Here is a 23,327-nt window from a genome sequence, read left to right on the forward strand (position 1 = left end):
AGATGTAAAATAATAAATAACAAATAAAGTAAAACAACTTTTTTTTTAAAAAAAAAAACCCTGAATAACCAGCACAAAACTTCCATCTAGGCAAGCCCTCACCCACCCCACCCTGCTGCTATTTTGCTATTGGCAGGAGGTGCAAAGTTGTCAGTGTAATGAAAGGCGGTATATATAATTGGAATATTGTTTTTGAAAAATGATATTGGAAAACTGCTACATTTAGTTACAAGGAAATTCAGATGGGAGGGACTGGAGGAAGTCAAGTAATATGTTTATAAGGTTGGAAGCTTAATTATTAGTTCGTAATGTATTTGTGTATTTGTTGTTATATCTTTTGTTGTTATTTGTTTTATTTGTTTCTCTTTCTCTTTTTTATTTTTTTTTTAGTTTGTGTTATATTTGTAAGGAACTTAATAAACATTATGGGGAAAAATGAAAGGCGGTATAGAACTTTAAATTAAATTAAATTAAATTAAGACATGACATGACATGACATGACATGACATGACATGACATGACATAATTTATAATATATAATATAATATAATATAATATAAATGTTCAGCCACTGCAAGGACAGGCTACTGGACTAGACGGGCCTTCGACCTGAGGCAGCAGGCTATTCCCCTGTCCTTAACATGAGGCCCTCTTGCGCCGGGGTGCATTGTGGGTGCTGTAGTTCCCCGCCCGCCTGGCGCAGGCTCTCCGCGGGGCGGCGGCACTACAAGCCCCATGCGGCCTTGGGGCGGCGAGGCGGCTCAGGTGAGGAGCGAGAGGCCGGCTTCCCTCAGCCGCGGAGCAGCCAGCCCCGAGGTGGCTTCCATGGGGCCGGCGGCTGGCCGAGGCAGGCGGAGCTGAAAGGGGGCGGAGGAGGGCAGGCGATGCGGAGCCGGGGGCAGCGCGCCGCCCTTCTCTGCCGGAGGCTCGTGGCGGAGGGGAGGAGGCACGTGCACCGGCGCGCCCCGCGTTGCAGCAGCCGGAGCCTTAGCAGCAAAAGCCGCGCGATGACCGAGGAGGCGAAGAAGCGGGCCGCCTGGGCTGCGGTGAACAGCCACGTGCAGGTGGGGAATCTCCTTTGGGCTTCGGCTTTTTGCAAAGTTCACAGCAGGCTGCGGGAGCCGCGCGCGCCTGCTTCCGCCAGAAATGCAGGATCCCGTCTCAAATGTTGGGGGTGTGGATCTGGTGCACATTGCCTCGGCTGGGGTTTTGGAGGACAGCGGTTTGTAGGACTGCAGCGAAGAGTGAGTGAGTGAGAGAGAGTGTGTGTGTGTGTGTGTGTGTGTGTGTGTATATATATATATATATATATATGCAGGTTTTGGTGTCCTCGGGTGTCTTCCCGTGTAAAAGTTGGGGTGTCTAGGCGACGTTTCGACGAGGTCTCACTCGTCATCTTCAGGCTGGTGCTTTCGGCTTCTTGTACCGCCTTTCATTTTTCCCCATAATGTTTATTAAGTTCCTTACAAATATAACACAAACTAAAAAAAAAATAAAAAAGAGAAAGAGAAACAAATAAAACAAATAACAACAAAAGATATAACAACAAATACACAAATACATTACGAACTAATAATTAAGCTTCCAACCTTATAAAATCTACGAAAGCATATATATATATATATATATATATAAACGTCGCCTAGACACCCCAACTTTTACACGGGAAGACACCCGAGGACACCAAAACCTGCATTCCTGTACCCGTGAAAATCTACGAAAGCATATATATATATATATATACACACACACACACACACGCACGTGTATGTATATATAGTTATATACACACACATATATAGAGAGAGAGAGATACGCACGCTCAAAAGTTTCACCAAAGAATTCATAGAATTTCATCCTATAGAACTGTTTTTATATATATACTGTATATATATATATATACACACACACACACACATACATACATACATACATACAGTGGTACAGTACCCCGGGTTACACACGTTTCAGGTTACAGACTCTGATGCTAACCCAGAAATAGTACCCCGGGTTAAGAACTTTGCTTTCCTCGGCTGGGGTTTTGGAGGACAGCGGTTTGTAGGACTACTGCGAAGAGTGTGTGTGTGTGTATAAATATATATATACACACACACGCACATGTATGTATATATAGTTAAATACACACACATGTAGAGAGAGAGAGATACGCACGCTCAAAAGTTTCACCCAAGAGTTCATAGAATTTCATCCTATAGAACTGTTTTTATATACATACTGTACTGTGTATATATATATATATATACACACACATACATACATACGGTGGTACCTCGGGTTACACACGCTTCAGGTTACAGACTCTGACGCTAACCCAGAAATAGTACCTCGGGTTAAGAACTTTGCTTCCGGATGAGAACAGAGATTGTGCAGTGGCAGCGGGAGGCCCCATTCTCTAAAGTGGTGCTTCAGGTTAAGAACGGACCTCTGGAATGAATTAAGTACTTAACCTGAGGTACCACTGTAATATATATACACACACACATGTATGTATATATAGTTAAATACACACACATATATAGAGACAGAGAGACTCGCGCTCAAAAGTTTCACCCAAGAATTCATAGAGTTCTCAGCTGGCCGCCTGGGCTGCGGTGAAGAACCACGTGCAGGTGGGGAATCTCCTTTGGGCTTCGGCTTTTTGCAAAGTTCACAGCAGGCTGCGGGAGCCGCGCGCGTCTGCTTCCGCCAGAAATGCAGGATCCCGTCTCAAATGTTGGGGGTGTGGATCTGGTGCACGTTTCCTCGGCTGGGGTTTTGGAGGACAGCGGTTTGTAGGACTACTGCGAAGAGTGTGTGTGTGTGTATAAATATATATATACACACACACGCACATGTATGTATATATAGTTAAATACACACACATGTAGTGAGAGAGATACGCATGCTCAAAAGTTTCACCCAAGAATTCATAGAATTTCATCCTATAGAACTGTTTTTATATATATACTGTACTGTGTATGTATATATATATATATTCATCCTATAGAATTGTTTTTATATATATACTATACTGTATGCGGGACGCAGGTGGCACTGTGGGTTAAAGCCTCAGCGCCTAGGACTTGCCGATCGAAAGGTCGGCGGTTCGAATCCCTGCGGCGGGGTGCGCTCCCGCTGCTCGGTCCCAGCGCCTGCCAACCTAGCAGTTCGAAAGCACCTCCGGGTGCAAGTAGATAAATAGGGACCGCTTACCAGCGGGAAGGTAAACGGCGTTTCCGTGTGTGGCTCTGGCTCGCCAGATGCAGCTTTGTCACGCTGGCCACGTGACCCGGAAGTGTCTCTGGACAGCGCTGGCCCCTGGCCTCTTGAGTGAGATGGGCGCACAACCCCAGAGTCTGTCAAGACTGGCCCGTACGGGCAGGGGTACCTTTACCTTTTACCAGCGGGAAGGTAAACGGCGTTTCCGTGTACGGCTCTGGCTCGCCAGAGCAGCGATGTCACGCTGGCCACGTGACCCGGAAGTATCTCCGGACAGCGCTGGCCCCTGGCCTCTTAAGTGAGATGGGCGCACAACCCCAGAGTCTGTCAAGACTGGCCCGTACGGGCAGGGGTACCTTTACCTTTACCTTTATACTGTATGCAGTGGTACCTTGGGTTACAGACGCTTCAGGTTACACGCGCTTCAGGTTACAGACTCTGACGCTAACCCAGAAATAGTACCTCGGGTTAAGAACTTTGCTTCAGGATGAGAACAGAAATCGTGCTCCAGCGGTGCAGCGGCAGTGGGAGGCCCCATTAGCTAAAGTGGTACCTCAGGTTAAAAACAGTTTCAGGTTAAGAACGGACCTCCGGAACAAATAAAGCACTTAACCCGAGGTACCACTGTATAAAAACAATTCTATAGGATGAAATTCTTGTATGAATCTTTTGAGCGTGTGTATCTCTATATGTGTGTGTATTTAACTATATATACATACATGTGCGTGTGTATATATTTTATTTTAATACATCACACACACAAAAGAAATATAGAAGTAAACAAATATCCATAACCTCCTAGCAACTAAAAAGGAAAGAAAAAAAGAAAAGAAAAACAACAATAATAATACATTAAATAGTTCTCACAATACATTTAACATAAAAATGACTTTTTTTCCTATATCCTATAGAGTTGGAAGGGACTCCGAGGGTCATATGCATGCCCTTGTATTTCACAAAATTTATTCCCCCTTCATTATGGTTCTGTTTAGTTCAGTTTGTAGAGCTCAAGACTCTGAGCCCCACGTTGGGCGAAAAGATTCCTGCATTGCAGCGGGTTGGGCTAGATGACCGTGGGGGGTCCCTTCCACCTCTACAATTCTATGATTCTGTTATTGGAACAAATAAAACAAACAAACAAAACCCTCAAAGCGGTTTATGAAAAGATGCAGCAAGAAAACTGAGAAAAATCCGCAACCACGCTTTAAAGAGTTCAACAGTTAAAATGCTGAAACGGATTAAAACGCACCTCGGATTTCTAAGTATCTGTGAAAATAAGAGTGTTTTAGAAAGTGCTTTTAAAAGAATGCAGTGACTGAGGGCATTTGCTTGATCTCAGTCTTGTTAATATCCCAGGAATTGTATGTTTGGCTTGGACTCAAAAGTTTTGTTTGTTCACAGCTAGGAACTTTTGCAATGCTTATTTGCTAAGTCCCACTGAACTTCATGGGTTACTCTTTCAGGTATTTCATAATGTTGTTAAATACACACTTGAAACAGGAAATTCAAAATATATACCATAGAGACAGTCATCAGAGAAGTAGCAGAATTCTGTATTAAATACACTGGTGAAGTACAGCATTTAACTGTACATGTTAGTTTTTAATGTAAGGAAATTAATAAATATGACATCATACTTTTTTCCATCTACTTACTTTTTAACATAGAAGTGTGCTTTTTAGCTTTTAAATCAAAGCATGTCTTATTTTACTGGACCCTATCTTACATGGGATGTGGGACGCGGGTGGTGCTGTGGGTTAAACCACAGAGCCTAGGACTTGCCGCTCAGAAGGTCGGCGGTTTGAATCCCCGCGACAGGGTGAGCTCCCGTTGCTCAGTCTCTGCTCCTGCCAACCTAGCAGTTCAAAAGCACATCAAAGTGCAAGTAGATAAATAGGTACCACTCCGGCGGGAAGGTAAACGGCATTTCTGTGTGCTGCTCTGGTTTGCCAGAAGCGGCTTAGTCATGCTGGCACATGACCCCGAAGCTGTATGCCGGCTCCCTCGGCCAGTAAACTGCGATGAGCGCCGCAACCCCAGAGTCGGTCACGACTGGACCTAATGGTCAGGGGTCCCTTTACCTTTACCTTATCTTACATGGGGTGTCTTTCTGCCTCCTTAAAACTAATACTGTGGTTCCATGATTGGGAACCTCTGGAACTCTGTATGTGGCTCTGCTACTTGGTTTAATGGGAGTTGTGAGTCCAACACAACTGGAAGTGTACAGGGTACACACCTGTGCCATAGATTATCAAGTTTTCTAGAAGTTGCCACTTTTTGCCTATGCTAAATACTCTCCAGTAAACTCAAGCCATGTGGTTTCTAAGTTGACTAAATGAGAACAAAATATTTCTGTCCTTTTTCTTTAGAATAATCAAGTCCTTGGAATCGGAAGTGGGTCTACAATTGTTCACGCTGTGCAGAAATTGGGTATGCATTTCCGCTATTCTTTTTGTCAGAAATTATGTTTCACTTATTTAAACTTCTAGAGTCTGTTCTAAACAAGTGTACCTACCGTATTTTTTGCTCTATAAGACTCACTTTTTCCCTCCTAAAAAGTAAGGGGAAATGTGTGTGCGTCTTATGGAGCGAATGCAGGCTGCACAGCTATCCCAGAGGCCAGAACAGCAAGAGGGATTGCTGCTTTCACTGCGCAGCGATCCCTCTTGCTGTTCTGGCTTCTGAGATTCAGAGTATTTTTTTTCTTGTTTTCCTCCTCCAAAAACTAGGTGCGTCTTGTGGTCTGGTGCGTCTTATAGAGCGAAAAATACGGTAGTTCTGCTTGCCAAACAGCTAGCCCAGTGTGTGGAGTCTGTGTCAGGCCAAGGGCTAGGATATCTCTATCTTGGATGTAATCTTTGTGCAGTGACTCCATGGATTAAATCCAACACATGTAGGCCCAAAACATACAGTTACTTAGTTGTTTTCCTGTGGGTATATGTGTAGCACAGTTTTCTTCAGTCTGGTGATCTCCAGAGGCTTGAGTTATTTATTAAATTTGCATACCGCCCTTCATCTGAAGATCACAACGCAAAATAAGAGCACAAAATACATAATAAGATAAACCAATAACTCCACTCCCACAAACACAATTAAAAGGACACCCAGCTCTACCTCTCTTTTAAATCAGAACCAGTGAAGGTCCTGTGTGAGTGCCTGGAGGCGGTTAGAGGATGGATGGCGGCTAACAGATTGAGGTTGAATCCTGACAAGACAGAAGTACTGTTTTTGGGGGACAAGAGGCAAACAGGTGTGGGGGACTCCCTGGTCCTGAATGGGGTAACTGTGCCCCTGAAGGACCAGGTGCACAGCCTGGGAGTCATTTTGGACTCACAGCTGTCCATGGAGGCGCAGGTCAATTCTGTGTTCAGTGCACCTGTCTACCAACTCCATTTGGTAAGCAGACTGAGACCCTACCTGCCTGTGCACTGTCTCACCAGAGTGGTGCATGCTCTGGTTATCTCCCGCTTGGACTACTGCAATGCGCTCTAGGTGGGGCTACCTTTGAAGGTGACCCGGAAACTACAACTAATCCAGAATGTGGCAGCTAGACTGGTGACTGGGAGCGGCCACCAAGACCACATAACACTGGTCCTGAGAGATCTGCATTAGCTCCCAGTACTGAGCACAATTCGAAGTTTTGGTGCTGACCTTTAAAGCCCTAAATGGCCTCAGTCCTGTATACCTGAAGGAGCGTCTCCACCCCCATCGTTCAGCCCGGACACTGAGATCCAGGGCTGAGGGCCTTCTGGCGGTTCCCTCATTGTGAGAAGTGAGGTTATAGGGAACCAGACAAAGGGCCTTCTCAGTAGTGGCACCCAACCTGTGGAACGCCCTCCCATCAGATGTCAAGGAAATAAGCAGCTATCCTATTTTTAAAAGACATCTGAAGGCAGCCCTGTTTAGGGAAGTTTTTAATATTTAATTCTGTATTGTTTTTAACACTCGATCCGGTCTAGGGAATTGGTCAAGGACCAATAAGTGCAAAGGATTAAGGTCTCAACTACGGATAAGATTCCAGGATGAACTCTCTAAAGTTTTCGCAATCTTGAAAAGTTATTCAGAATCTAATTTCCTCAAGCTACAGTATCATGTGATAACAGCCCACTCCCCTCTTTAGCACGGTTATCGTAGCGTTTTCATGTGAAGCAGTTGACAAGCAGCAAGTTGCACGGTTGTGACTTGAATAAAATCTCTGTGTGGTCTGTTGAGGCCTCTGGGTTGTGCTCCTGGAGAGAAGCCAGTTGAATCTTGTGATATGGTACGTTTCCTGATGTTTCTCTGGTTACTGGAACATGCAGAAAGCTAGAGATATGTAGCCTTCAAGGCATGCTTGGAACAGATGTACGATTCTGAGAGGCTGGAGTGCTCAAAATTCTGCAGTAACCCCCCGTCCCCAATGAATGCCTTGTATTGCCCTCATCACAACAGGAAGGGAGCAGGAATCTGCACAATTGGGGCTAAATAGCCCGCAGTCTTAATTCAAGTGGTGCATGGCTTTTCTGCCCAAGCATGCATGGTGCACAGGGACATGGGTGGCGCTGTGGGTTAAACCACAGAGCCTAGGACTTGCCGCTCAGAAGGTCGGCGGTTCGAATCCCCGCGACGGGGTGAGCTCCCGTTGCTCGGTCCCTGCTCCTGCCTACCTAGCAGTTTGAAAGCACGTCAAAGTGCAAGTAGATAAATAGGTACCACTCTGGCGGGAAGGTAAACGGCGTTTCCGTGCGCTGCTCTGGTTCGCCAGAAGCGGCTTAGTCATGCTGGCCACATGACCCGGAAGCTGTCCGCCGGCTCCCTCGGCCAATAAAGTGAGATGAGCACCGCAACCCCAGAGTCGTCCACGACTGGACCTAATGGTCAGGGGTCCCTTTACCTTTATGCATGAGAGAAGCCTCCTCTGGCAGGTCCACTTCCTCAGTTCTTTGAAATAAAGCAATACCTCTAGATTGGGATTGGCTGAGCAGGACAGAGAGCTGATTGGCAGAAATATCTTCAGAGCTCCTCTCGAGTTCAAATGGAAGTACAGTGGTATCTCGGGTTACATACGCTTTAGGTTACAGACTCCGCTAACCCAGAAATAGTACCTCGGGTTAAGAACTTTGCTTCAGGATGAGAACAGAAATCGTGCTCCTGCGGCGCGGCAGCAGCAGGAGGCCCCATTAGCTAAAGTGGTGCTTCAGGTTAAGAACAGTTTCAGGTTAAGAACAGACCTCCGGAACAAAATTAAGTACTTAACCCGAGGTACCACTGTATAACATGTATGTGGGACAGGGAAGAGTATGTGGCCTTGAAATTTGGGTGCTCTTTTGTTTTGTTTTGTCCTTGGGAGTGCTGTTCCCCAGTAGCCCTGGTTTGAAGGGTCCCAACCATTGCTTTAGCTGAGTAGTGATGAATGTTAACACCAAATGACAATGCTCATGGATAAGAAAAGGGCCATATTCAGAAGAACAGCAATGCTAGCTATTCCATGATAGCTGCTAACCAGAATGGTCAGAAATTTTCTTCTTATTTGTTACTGGCTGTCCTCCATCAGTTGTATCACCTTCAAGATGGTTTCCTCAATCTGTAGCAAGTAGTTTGAAGAGTCTTTTCTGAACTTGTGAGTAGGGTAGCTGCTTGCAATTTGTTCAAGGTAGGAGCTGTAAAAACTGGTATGTTCAGTAAATTTTGCGGCGTTAGCTAACTGCTAATGTGCTGCTAACTGGACATACCTTTTGCTTCATTTGCTGCGCAGAAATGACACGGGTAATTAGACTTTTCATCAGAGATTGAAAGTGGAAATTTTTTCTCCATGCAGCAGAAACCGTAAACTCCACCCACAATGGGCATTTCCTTCCTGTTTCCTTTTGCAAGCGGAATGCAGCACAATATAGTCGTACTTTGGAAGTTGAACGGAATCGGTTCCAGAAGTACATTTGACTTCCAAAAATAGCTCGCAAACCGGAACAGTCACTTCTGGGTTTGCGGCGTTCGGGAGCCAAAACGTTCGAGATCTAAGCTGTTTGAAAACCAAGATATGATTGTAACTGAAAAATAAATAAATGATTGGATTAGTTTAAGCAGGAATATTTTAATATGGGTGCATGAATCTTTCTGGTCTGAGTACGTATTTAACAAAGCAATTTCCCCCCACAGCTGAGAGAGTGAAGCAAGAGAATCTCAACATAGTCTGTATACCTTCGTCTTTCCAGGTAAAATCTTCCCCTTGTCATCTCCATTTTTTAAAGAGCCAGATCTTCTGTTTACATCTTGATCAGCCACTCAACAGCTACGAGGCTGTTTTCCAGTACGTAAGCAGCTAAATTAAGGTTATTTGTAGGATAGCTTTCTGAACTGATCTCGTGTGGACCCCTATCCCATGAGGACTCCACTTCTAAGTTCCTTACGAAAATCTATATGCCATTACAGAGGTGTTAACAATACCCCTTGTGGTGTCTCGACCATGGGGAAACTCTCTTCCAACAGTGAGTTGTACTTGTAAGTCGTCAAGGCAGCACACTGAAAAGGCATTGCTAATTTGCCTTGTTTCTTTTTTCCATTAATTGTTTTCTTAATGCTCCTCCCGAGATTAGAGCTCTGAACATGACAGCAGTGCTACTTGCAACCCTGTCCATTTTTGAACTGTGTGCTGAACTCACCTGAGGTCACAGGCTAGCAACGGTTTGTTTCTTAGCAACTAACACCGAATTGCCTTCGTGCCTGGAGTCTGAATTTCCAGATCATTAGACCGTTGGTGCAGTAAGGCTACATTCAGCAGGGCATCATAATAATGTTCTTTAATGTTCATTCCCACAATAATGTTCATTTTCATGTGTGCGTAGGATGTTTGAATGGCCACCTTAGGTGTTCCTTTTGGGACTGGAAGGTGGGGTTTGAGTAAATATCCAAGTTCTATTCATTCAGAAGATCTAGCATGCATTTACATGCTTCGTTATCCTGTTGAAACAGGTAATCTGACAGGTGAGACCTGCAAGGTGGCTAAACCCTGGAAAAGTCAGTTTTGAAATGTGGCTGTGTCTCTAGTACAGAGCAGATTTTTTTGGTTTGTGGTGTATATGGCTGTAGTTGTAAGAATCAACTGACAATATTTCGTTTGACAATATTACCGTATTTTTTGCCCTATAGGGCGCACCGGCCCATAGGGCGCACCTAGTTGGGGGGGGGGATAAAGAAAAAAAACATATTTTCCCCCCTCCAGGTGCAGGGCTGGGGCAGGAGAAGCCCGAGCTTCCCCTGACCCCAGCCCCCAGAACAGGCTGCTATCCGCAAGCAGGCTGCTATCCGGGATATCTGCCCGAAGCCCGGGGTGCGCTGCTCAGCGCGCCCCAGGCTTTGGGATGCAGGCTGCTATCCACAAGCCTTGGGAGCCCGGCAGGAAGTCGCGCCGGTCTCCCCAGGGTTGCGGAGAGATGCCCGAAGCCCGAGGTGCCCTCCGCTGCGCTCCCCGGGTTTCGGGCTGCAGGCTGCTGTCCACAAGCCTTGGGAGCCCGGCAGGAACTCCCGCCGGGCTCCCAAGGCTTGCGGATAGCTGCCTGAAGCCTGGAGAGCGAGAGGGGTCGGTGCGCACCGACCCCTCTTGCTCTCCAGGCTTCAGCGAAAGCCTGCATTCGCTCCATAGGACGCACACACATTTCCCCTTCATTTCTGGAGGAGAAAAAGTGTGTCCTATAGGGCGAAAAATACGGTAAGCAGTTTCTTACTGGGAAAGGTAGCCTGTAAAAATACCTTTCAACTGCATTAGGCCTTGATTTTTCAAGAGTGTTTCCTGGGGCTGGAGTTACTAGGAGCAAAAGGTAGAAGCACACACCCTCCAGATGTTTTGGGACTACATTTCCCATCATCCCTGACCACTGGTCCTGTTAGCTAGGGATGATGGGAGTTGTAGACCCAAAACAGCTGGAGGGCCAAGTTTGGCCATTCCTGGATTAGGTGGTGCCCAGGTTGCTTTTGTTAAATATAGCATAGCTGTCAAAAAAGATGTGCTCATAGGAGCATCAACTGTTGCTTATATCACTCAAAATGTACTGCTGGTATGTAGAGTTAGAGGTATACATGCCACAGTGCGTTAATATCAGAGTCCAGCAAATAATTTTAAGAAATCCCAGCCTTTTCTAATCCTCGTGGAATATGATCTTGCTTGCATAGGGCGTCAGGCCACACCTAATAAATACACAGGCTTCGGATTGCAGGCACCGTTCAGTTGTATCGATGTGAACCTTGTGCAATGTTTTTAATGCGAGTATCTTTCATAGTCTGTTGAAATACTAAACAGGTGTTCCAAGTCAGACCATTAGTCTACCTAGCTCAGTATAGCCTCCACTTGTTTGGCAGCATCCCTCCAGGGTTTCAGGCAAAGTTATGACAGATTAAATTTGGGACATTTTGCATGCAACGCATGTGCTCTGCTATTAAGTTTGTGCTGTTTTGACACCAGAGATTACATGTTGCTTCTGAGAGGGCCATTCCGACCTCTTACAGAAGACGATGGATTTTATATCTGCCTGGCTTGTTAAAGAAGAGGAGAACTTGAGGGTGCAAAGGCTTTAACACTCCTTCATTGTGGGAGAAACGAGTCTTTTCTTGGTTGAAAACCCGCTTTCGTTGGATCAAAATAGCATGCTCCTGAAAGATTAACATTCACTCCATTATAGTGCAGTTTCTTAACCACTAATTTGTATTGCCGCTTCTAATAAAAATGTTGAAATGACTCTGATTTCTCCCCTATAAACTCTGGGAAACAATTTTGGCTTTTCCTTTCCATTTAGGCACGTCAGTTGATTCTGCAGAATGGCTTAACCTTAAGTGACTTGGATCGACACCCTGAGGTAAAAGATTTGGGTTTTTCTTGTGCTCTTCAGCAACTATTCAGTTCCCATGCAACACTGCTCTTAGTTTTCTCAGTACAGTGGAACCTTGGTTCTCAAACTTACTCCATTCCGGAACTCTGTTTGACTCCCGAAACTGTTCAAAAACCAAGGCGCAGCTTCCGATTGGCTGCAGGAGCTTCCTGCACTCAAACGGAAGCTGCGTTGGACGTTTAGCTTCCAAAAAAGATCGAAAACCGAAACACTTAATTCCGCGCTTTCGGCATCCGGGAGTCGATTTGTTCTTCAGCTAAGCCGTTTGAGAACCAAGGTTTCCACTGTATAAATGATTCTAATGGTTCTAATAATTGCAGATGATACAACGGTGGAACTCCCGCCGGGCTCTGCAGGCTTGCGGAGAGCTGCCTGCAGCCCGAAGCCCGGGGAGTGCGGCGCTGTGCACCCCAGGCTTCGGGCTGCAGGCAGCTATCCACAAGCCTGCGTAGCCCGGCAGGAACTTCCCCTTCATTTTTGGAGGGGAAGAAATGCGTCCTATAGAGCGAAAAATACGGTACGTTCAAAGAAGATTGGAAAACATTTATTGAATATATGGGGGGAAGTTGTGTACACCTGAAAATGCTGGCAGCGTTAAGATAAATTCAACAGTGTAAATAATTTTGGATGGATGGAAAACCGATTGGTATAGTTTTTGTAAAACATGCAGAGATATAAGATATGCAAAATGAACCATGGAACGAGAAGGGAAGTCATTGATTTCTTAAGGTTGTAAAAGGTTTATCTGAAATTGCAAAACAGAAAAATTAATAAAAATCATATTTTTAAAAAATCTCTTTTCTTCCCTGAAGTTGAATGTTGCCATTGATGGTGCCGATGAAGTCGACTTGGACCTCAATCTTATCAAAGGAGGAGGGTAAGAAATAATGCCTAATTATTTTACTTGCAGATGAAAGTACTGAGAACAAGGGTGGAAAGCTCACTGGAAGCTGGTGAACCCTGTAGCTGGTAGGCTGGTGACCAGGCAAGGCTATGGAAAGCAATCGTTCCCCTCCAGCTTTTATTTTTCTAGGCCTGCTTTTCAGAAAACGGAAACACTAGAATACCAGTTGCTAGAAAACTGTAGGAGGCTGATTTGCACAGAAGCAGGGCTGGGCATTCTCAAAACAGAAAAAATAATTCTAATCGGCTTGCCAAATTGCCAAAGCCTTGGGGTCCCAGACATTTTGGGAATGTTTATTTCGGATGCCTGCTAATTTCTATGCCCAGATTGGCCGGATTGCCTATACAGATGCAGGTGGAGATTTAAAAAATGAATGAACAAACAGCAAAAATGCCGGGGGGGGGGCGGTGCTCTGGCGCTTGCTATGGGAATGTGTTTTTCTGCCTGGAGTTGAGCGAGAGACACCTTCAGGCCACAGCAATAGTTTTGGCTCGGGGTTGGCTGAGCAGTGGAAAGAGCTGATCGACAGAAATGGCTACAGCAGTTATAATGGAAGACTAGGGAGTGCTCAGGGACAGCAGGAAATAGTATGGTTTTCTTGGTGGGGTGGGGGTTATATTTGGGGAATTCTGCGATGGGACAGTGCCCCTGTTGTCCTAAGCCATGGGTAGGCAAACAAAGGCCCGGGGGCCGGATACGGCCCAATAGCTTTCTAAATCCGGCCTGCGGACGGTCCAGGAATCAGCGTGTTTTTACATGAGTAGAATGTGTCCTTTGACTTAAATGCATTTGTGGGGCCTGCCTGGTGTGTTTACATGAGCAGAATGTGTCCTTTGATTTAAAATGCATCTCTGGGTTATTTGTGGGGCCTGCCTGGTGTTTTTACATGAGTAGAATGTGTGCTTTTATTTGAAATGCATCTCTGGGTTATTTGTGGGGCATTGGGATTCGTTCAATTCCCCCCCCCCCCAAAATATAGTCCAGCCCCCCTCAATGTCTTGAGCGACAGTGGACTGGCCCCTGGCTGAAAAAGTTTGCTGACCCCTGTCCTAAGCTGACCAGCCTCCACTGTCCTGGATTAAATAGCTGCATTGATATCCAGGGCTCCAAGATTCTATAGATAGACTTCCTTCCTAAGCCGTCAGTTGCTAAATCCTTAGTTTACTTCTGATCAGTCTGGGCAACAGGGTTAATATTCTGCTGTCTTTCCTCCTCCAGGGGCTGCCTGACTCAGGAGAAGATAGTCGCTGGCTATGCAAAAAGCTTCATTGTCATTGCTGATTATAGGTAAAATATGCTGTTTGGTGCTTTTTCCAGAAGAGAGAGAGAGCTGTATTCAGTCCTAACATACCTGAAAGACTATCTCACTCAATTGACCATTACATATTGCAGGAGAAGACCTCCCGCAAGTTTATCAATAAGGCCCGTTTGGTAACATATTGGAATCGGGGATGTTAGTGTTGTGACGCCTACCTTTTTGTATAGGTAAAGGTAAAGGGACCCCTGACCATTAGGTCCAGTTGTGGCCGACTCTGGGGTTGCGGCGCTCATCTTGCTTTATTGGCCGAGGGAGCCGGCGTACAGCCTCTGGGTCATGTGGCCAGCATGACTAAGCCGCTTCTGGCGAACCAGAGCAGCACACGGAAACGCCGTTTACCTTCCTGCCGGAGTGGTACCTATTTATCTACTTGCACTTTGACGTGCTTTCGAACTGCTAGGTTGGCAGGAGCAGGGACCGAGCAACGGGAGCTCACCCCGTCGCGGGGATTCGAACCGCCAACCTTCTGATTGGCAAGTCCTAGGCTCTGTGGTTTAACCCACAGCACCACCCACGTCCCTTTTGTACCCTTTTGTATACCGCCCCATTAAATATAGGGGCACTGTCTCTTGTCCATTCTGCACTGTACTTTTAAAGCAGTGTCATACCACTTTAAGAAGTCATGGCTCCCCCCCCCCCCCCCCCGGAACCCCGGAACTGTAGTTTAAGGTCACTAAGAGTTGTTTTTTTAAAAGTTTTATTCATTTTTCGTTTTCATTCATTACATACATCTCAAATTCTTAACGTTTACTCTATATTCTTCCCCTCAAAGACTTCCCTGAACTTGCATTCCTGGTTTGTTTCTATTTTCATCCGCTTTGCTATCTCGCAACAGAAAAGGTTATTAATAACATAACATCAAACCTATGAACGTAGAAATAAAATTAACTGCATCCTCTTATTTCACTATCTTCTAAACATTTCCTGATGCTAATAATGTGAATGCTCATTTAAATCCTGCCATCAAGTCTATTGCCTTTCTTTGTTTCTGAAAATATACCGTATTTTTTGCTCTATAAGACTCTCTTTTTCCCTCCTAAAAAGCAAGGGGAAATGTGTGCGCGTCTTATGGAGCGAATGCAGGCTGTGCAGCTATCCCAGAAGCCAGAACAGCAAGAGGGATCGCTGCTTTCACCTCTTGCTGTTCTGCCTTCTGAGATTCAGAATATTTTTTTACTTGTTTTCCTTCTCCAAAAACTAGGTGCGTCTTGTGGTCTGGTGCGTCTTATAGAGCGAAAAATACGGTAATATGAATGGTTCCCAATCTTTTTCAAAGTCTCTGTTGTCTTTTCCTCTTAGTCTTTCTGTCATTTTTGCCAGGTTTGCATAGAAGGGCACTGAGAGTTTTAGAGAGAGCCCTATTCCCTTCGCAGAGCTACAATTCCCCGAGTGGTTCATCAATCAGTCCCTCTTCTCAGGAAACTCTTTCTTGTTGCAACCATCTACAAAAGAAGTGTGCATTTGTACAATGTGTTAATTCCGGTTTTGCTTTTAAACAATGTCCCTGTAGGAAAAAGTCTGAAATCCTTGGAGAGCAGTGGAAGAAAGGTATTCCTATTGAAGTCATCCCAATGGCCTATGTTCCAATTTCCAGGGCTCTGGCTAAGAGGTTTGGGGGTGTTGCTGAGCTGAGGATGGCTGTGAATAAGGCGGTAAGTTTTGATTTCTGGGCAAAAATGCGCCTTCTAGAAGGTATAGAATTTATTTTAGCTTGGGCCTGTATGATTTTTCTCTTTGATCAACTTGTAGGATTGTTGCTTGAGACAGTATCGCCCTATAGGTAATACTGTGCTTGCCATATGCTTTACTGAGTATCTTTCGTCGTCCAATTCTTTTTTCCCACCTCAAAATTTTTACTGATTTTCACAAAATTAAAAACACACTAGCAAATAAACAGACAAACATAAATCATAACCTTATTAAAACTAATCTTCTTAACATTGTTAAGTGACTTCCTCGTATCCCCCAGTTGAATTTCAGTGCATATCATTTTAATGGTTTTCCAAATCAAAGTTCTTATAATCTTAACTTAATCACTTAACATCAGTCTTTCTTCCCAATTCAGCATTAAACATAATAATTCATCACAAGCCTAACTGGTAATTGCTAGCTTTTTCCAATTAATTTAACGTAATGTATTTAACTAAATAGTCATTAAATTTCGTCCATTCTTCCTGGTACTCCTCCTTGTTCTCGTCGCAGACTCTTCTGGTCAGGTCAGCTAGCTCCGAAAAGTCCATCACCTTCATCTGCCATTCTTCCACAGTTGGTACTTCTTGCATTTTCCACTTCTTAGCTAGTAAAATTCGAGCAGCAGTTGTGGCATACAAAAATAAAAAATCTTTCTTGGGCAATTCCAAACCTGTTATTCCAAGAAGAAATGTCTCTGGTTTCTTTATAAATGTATATTTCAACATTTTTTTCAATTCATTATAAATCTTTTCCCAGAAGTCTTTTACCTTGGGGCAGGTCCACCACATACATGTGATAAAAAGTTCCTTTTTTTTCTTTACAGTTCCAACATAGATTATCACAGTTATGATAAATCTTTGCTAATTTAACAGGAGTCAAATACCATGTATATATCATTTTCATTGTATTTTCCTTTAACATTGTACATGCAGTGAACTTGACCTCTCTCTTCCACAATCTTTCCCAATCTTCAAACATTATGTTATGACATCGTCCAATTCTAGGTATCATCACATTGTTGAATCTGTTTGGCAGTATGCATCCAGGGGGTATACAGTATAACACACATTCGCCCCCATTTGTGCTTTGATTTGCATTAAATTAGGGAGTCGTTATCACATGTGAATATGGTGACTTTTCTACTTTCAGTCCAGCAGTCCATAATACCATATATGATGATTCTGTTCTAGAGTGCTTAAGTTTTCACTTGGAAGTTGGGGTTTGTTTTCTTTCTGTTTCACCCATTTTGATTTTTGTTTCTTAAAAAATGAGTCTCTACCTATTCTCTTCTCTGCTAGGGCCCTGTCGTGACTGACAATGGGAACTTCTTATTGGACTGGAAATTTGATAAAGTCCATAATTGGCGTGAAGCGAATGTGGCAATCAAGATGATACCAGGTAGGTAGTCTTGCAACAGAAGCATATTTCATGAGGTGTTTTTTTTAAAAAAAAAAATCCCTTGTAGCTGGCGTATTAACAGCTGTACAACTAAAAATTCTAAAAAGTTATTAATTAGAGAGTCCAGTCCTCTTCTTTATAAATGAGGAAAAATATATGCCTAATGCCTGAATAACACTAGAACAGAATTAAGTGCTTTGGAACTTATTTTTGCCCCTGACTGTACATCGTCTTAGTACAGTGATAAATAGGAATTCTTAGAAAATATTTCTTTTACCGAAAACCTAGTGGAGGCATTAATGCTGTATTTGCAACTGTTAGACAGCAGGTGGCGCCATTGGTGTAGATTGCTCTATATGTGGTTATCTCAGATCTCCTGTGTTAAGATATATTGTAGCATCATTTATTTTATTTTACTTTTTGTGACTTTATTAAGAGTTTCAAAACGGATATTTTGTAAATATAGTAACAGGAAAAACAAACTTGAGGTGTAGGACAGTGGCACATGTTGATAACATTGTTCTACCATGATATAAATTAGTGGTTCTCAAACTTATTTCTCTGGACCACACTTCCAGGAAAAAAGTTTGCTCCTGCCACACCATTTATTATTATTATTATTATTATTATTATTATTATTGATAGGAAATACATTGGAAAACAGAAAGAAGCAGCTCCTAGCAGTGCTTGCTTCATAACATAGAATGTGACTGCTTTATAATATGAAGACGAGTCATCCAGAAAGTGTAAAACATAAATCATTCCCAAAATATAATTATGAATGAGCCTCTTACATATATCTAAGTATGTATATGCACCTTAAGTGAGTATGCAAACTGAACAAAAGTTGTGAGCTCGCAGTATCGCCTGATGCTCATTCCCTCATTTTGAAAAGATATCTATCTATATTCTGCAAATAATAAAAAATATTTTGACGCTGTGCTACAATATACCGCACTGAAATGTTTTTAATGTTCCTGTTTTTTATTATTAATTTTTATTGAAGTTTTTATCTCTGCAAAATAACAGAAACAAACGTTTACACATTTGTACATGTTAGTAACACAAAGCATCTCACCACCTCACACAAACCCCACCACGATTGGTTCGACATAACTCGAAATGTGAGTTAAAATCTGACTTGCTTCCATCGTTGTTTGACCTTGATTCTAAAACTTATCTTTACAGTTGTGTTGTTATATTGTATTTAACAAATATTCTGATTTTACTAGCATTTGTAACCTTTCCCCCTTACAAACTTAATTCTTTACAAATCAGTATTTCTGTACCGGAGCAGTGTTTTTTCGTATATTCATTCACGCAACTCCATTCTTTTATCAAATTTTGATTTGTTTGACCTCTGATAGATGCCGTCATTTTGGCCAATTCAACAAAACACCCACAATAATAGATTGGTAAATCAAACTTATTGAATTGGTTGAATTGGTTAAATGTTCCTTTGGTTGTTCTTGAATCTTCCTGCCACGCTTGCCACCCTCTCCTCCCACACCCTTTGAGAACCACCAATGTAAAGGATCAGTATGATAAACCAGCATTTAGCAAAACGTGCATTTCTGGTCTCTCTCTAATTTTTTTTTTTTTTAATTAAATATAAACAGGCCCAAAGATAGCACAGTTCAGATATTCATTTTGCCCCCAGTGGGATGAAATTACAAACCTATGACTTGTATCTTACAAGTCCAGTATTTTCAGTGGTTATTAATACTTCTGGGCCACCCAATTGAATATAATGAATGGGAAAGACTATGGACAAAAAATATAAATTTTACAGCATGTTACATAATAAGAGAGAACTACCGTATTTTTCGCCCTATAGGACGTACTTTTTCCCCTCCAAAAATGAAGGGGAAATGTGTGTGCGTCCTATGGGGCGAATGCAGGCTTTCGCTGAAGCCTGGAGAGCGAGAGGCGTCGGTGCGCACCGAAACCTCTCGCTCTCCAGGCTCCAGGAAGCTATCCACAAGCCTTGTGTGCCTGGGGAACCCCCCGGGTGCGCACGGCTTGCGGCCGGGAGCACGGGGCGCCCTTTGGAGGACGCCCCGTGCTTCGCGCAGGTGTCGGCAAGCCTTGCGCGCCCGGGGGAACTCCCCCAGGGTGTGCAAGGATTGCGGGCGGTAGCCTGCAGCGCGGAGCACAGGCGCCCTCCGGAGGACGCCCCGTGCTTTGCGCAGGTGTCCACAGCCTGCCGCCTGCCGGATAGACATCCGCAGTGTGGGGAGCCCTGCAGGAGTTCCCCGCAGGGCTCCCCACACTGCGGTTAGCAGCCTGCCGCCTGACACGCGGGGCGCCTTGAAGCAGAGCGCCCCTAGCGCTGGGCAGACATCGGCCAGCCCCACAAGCTCGGGGGACGGCGGGGAGGCGCAGCGCCACCATCCCACTGTTCCCCGACCTGGTTTTGGGGGGGAAATAAAGCAAATATTTTTTTCCTTTATTTCCCCCCCCAAAAAAAGTAGGTGCATCCTATGGGACGGAGCATCCTATGGGACGAAAAATACGGTATATGAAAATGCATCACAGGTGGTCCCTGGCACCAGAAAGGCTTGCAAAAATGAATAAAACATATAATAATAAGTGCTAGAGATGCAAGATACAAAAAGGAACCTTCTACTGTATTTGGTGGACATGCCCCAAAATTGGGAAATTTTGGAGCATGATCCACGAAGAAATAAATAAAATATTAAGAATATCATATAGTAAAAGGCCAGAGGCATTCCTTTTAGGAATTTTAAATGATGATATTCCAAAAAACAAAGCTAAATTTTTCTTATACGTAATGTCTGCAGCAAGAATCCTGGTGGCTAAGTACTGGAAAGGGAATCAGTTACCCACTAGGGGAGAGTGGCTATGTAAGCTCTCAAAATACTTAGAATTAGCCAAATTGACAGACATAATAAGACAAAAACCAAAAAGTAAAGTAAAAAAAGATTGGGAGTGCCTAAATGAACACCTCAAAAGTCAAGGTTAGAGGACAGAAATCTGGCTGAGTCTGGAATAACCTTGTGAAGTGAAAGGATAAGGAAGAGGGATTTATATCTAGATGCTAGGATAGAGATGATAAGGAAAACAAGAAGACACAATGAGACATAAAGGAGGTGCTGTGGGATTGGTGGAAGTCAATATCTTGTTGTTTTAGTGTTTATAATATTAACTTGTAAGATATGGATTTTTATTTTATTTTTTGTTGTTGTTGTTGTTGCTTTCTTTAGTTTTCGAATGTTGATGTCTGTGTGTTGTGTATTGTTATTTTTAGATATCTTTCGTGTTGTTGTTGTGTGGAAAATACTAATAAAATTTATTTTTTAAAAAAATACTTCTATTGCATTCAGACGTGATTTTGCTTTTTTGTTCTAGGGGTGGTGGAAACAGGCCTGTTTATCGACATGGCGGAACGGGTTTACTTTGGCATGGAAGATGGTTCTGTCAGCGTCCGGGAGAAGCCAGTCCACTGACCGCCACCCAGCCCCCAAATCTACTCTGCCTTCAGCCCATTGCATACAGTTTTATCACTTTGGTGCCAATTTGACATCTTGCCTTAAATCCTGTCCCGATCTTGGTGAATGTAACCAAAGGTCCAGCAGATCTCACTAATACTGGAAATGAATGTTGTTTTAAATTATATTTTTTACTATTTTTTCATGTAAATCATTTTTTTAAAAAAAGCAAAATGTGATCAATCATTTTGTGCATTTTAAACTTTTTTTTTCACTTTGGTTTTTATACAAAACATTGTACCAAAAAGGATATTTTATACAGTACTTGAACCATCGGGTTGCTCGGAGTGTGTCTAGCGGGGGGAGAAAATAGAAGTTGCATTTTGTGGTATTTGCATAAACACCCCCCCCCCCCAAAAAAAAATGCATTGACGCAGGAGGGTTGTGCCCAGTTGGTACTCACAGATGCCTTATTAGAATCTTTTTTGGTTCTCTGATTTATGCCTTTCAATGATTTTTACCATAACTGTTTTTAACAGAGAATGTTTAGTCTCAGTATAGATAATTTGCTGATAATTTGTGCTGTTGGCCTCCGTGGAATTTGTATGGCATGGGATCAGCCACGACGCCCATTCCACGCAAAGAATTCATACCTTTAAAATAATATATGAAATAATAAAATAATATACTTCGGAAATGTTTCAGACCCCCCCCCCCCCAACTTCCCCAATAATGGATGGCTGAAATTTGAGGCTGCCTAGCCATCCGTACAGGTGAAGATGCACTGGGTTAATGCCCAGTTTAACAATTTTGGGCCCAGTGGGAGTTTCAAAGAGTTCCTGGCCCTCCCTTTGCATGACGACATTTTCACAGAATGCTGCTTCGAAACGAGTCCAAAGAATGAGCCTTACTGGAAGGATTGTATTAATGTAGCAAGAGCAGGGCACTTTTTAAAAAACAAAAAACCTGTTGTCTCTCATCTCTTAAGTGCTTTGCATGATAACCGTGTCAGAAATGTACGACTCGTCGTTTTTGTTTTAGGCACTGAAATTAAAGAGCTGTAACGCCAGCCATTTGTGTGTTCGGGTTTGTTCTTAAACGCCTTTCTGATCTGTCCTTTGGTCCCCAGATTGGGTCAGAGTGCCTCGTGCTGCCCCGCCCCAGATTGTCATGCAAGATTGGATCCTGACGCTTAGCAGGATCCAATCCTGTGCCCGGTTGCTTCAGGGAAACAACATCAAACCTAGCGTTACGTAAAATACATTCAACAGACCCACAAAATGTAACTGGCTGTGCATTCACATAAACAATGCTCTTCTGTATTTATCACAGTATCAAATATTTCTCTTGCACATAATCAACACATAAAGTACAACAAAGTAAACGGAAATCCCAATAGATCAGTTCATTCAGAGAGTCCAAATATTTGCTAGTTTCTGTTCCACGTATGTCTTTGTATGTTCATAAAATCCAAATGGGAGCTTGCTGCAGTTTCACAGAATCTTGACAAGGATTTCCAGAATAATGCCTTGTTTCGCACTCCTGGGCTTCATCAATTGTTTCTGCAGAAACCACCATGCCATACCGTATTTTTCGCTCTATAGGACGCACCCGACCATAGGACGCACCTTGTTTTAGAGGGGGAGAACAAGGGAAAATAATTCTCCTCCTCTGCTCAGCGCCCCTTCAGCGAAGCGGCAGGAGAAACGGAGCCCCTTCCATTTCTCCTCCCGCTTCGCTGAAGGGGCGCTGCACAGCTCTCCCTCTGCTGAAGCCAGGAGAGTCTTGCTCTCCCAGCTTCAGCAAAAGGAACCTGAAGCCTCTGGAGCGCAGCGGGAGCTCCTGCTGCGCTCCGAAAGCTTCAGGCGGCTATCCCTGAAGCCGGGAGAGCGAGAGGGGTCTGTGCACACCAACCCCTCTCGCTCTCCAGGCTTCAGAGAAAGCAACGCAAAGCCTCCAGAGCATGGAGGGAGTGCTCCCTCTGCGCTTCAGAGGCTTTGCGTTGCTATCGCTGAAGCCAAGGAGCCTTCATTCGTTCCATAGGAATTCGCTCCCCTTAATTTTTGAGGGGGGGAAGTGCATCCTATAGAGCGAAAAATACGGTAAGTTCCATTATCTTGATATACTACATACAAACATGTACAACTGATGAAGGTAAACGGTGTTTCCATTCGCTGCTCTGGTTCGCCAGAAGCGGCCTAGTCATGCTGGCCACATGACGTCGGCTCCCTCAGCCAATAAAGAGAGATGAGCCCCGCAACCCCAGAGTTGGTCACGACTGGACCTAATGGTCGGGGTCCCTCTACCTTTCCCCCCTGGGTTATCTCAGCCTGGCTCCTGACGCTTTGATAATCTCAAAAGACCACGAGAGGGAGCTCCAAGCTAACGGAGTCCAAAATCCTGCAACGGTTTAGTGATGGAGCAGATCATTTCATTCTCCACATTCTCGTTTTAAGGAATTGGAGAGATGCTCCTGCAGAGTGATG

General features: G+C 43.9%; 1 protein-coding gene across 1 annotated transcript; it reads left to right on the forward strand.

Moving 5' to 3' along the window:
* The first annotated feature begins 701 nt into the window (after nt 1–701).
* On the forward strand, nt 702–21,910 carry RPIA (ribose 5-phosphate isomerase A). Its single transcript, XM_083709861.1, has 9 exons — nt 702–1,064; nt 5,589–5,649; nt 9,355–9,410; nt 11,985–12,044; nt 12,890–12,954; nt 14,200–14,268; nt 15,810–15,951; nt 17,290–17,389; nt 20,762–21,910. The coding sequence occupies exons 1-9, from the start codon at nt 885–887 to the stop codon at nt 20,857–20,859; spliced, it is 831 nt and encodes a 276-aa protein (XP_083565987.1). The 5' UTR covers nt 702–884; the 3' UTR covers nt 20,860–21,910.
* The last annotated feature ends 1,417 nt before the right edge of the window (nt 21,911–23,327 follow it).

Source organism: Podarcis gaigeae (assembly GCF_964106915.1).
Source record: "Podarcis gaigeae genome assembly, chromosome: 13".
NCBI lineage: Eukaryota > Metazoa > Chordata > Lepidosauria > Squamata > Lacertidae > Podarcis > Podarcis gaigeae.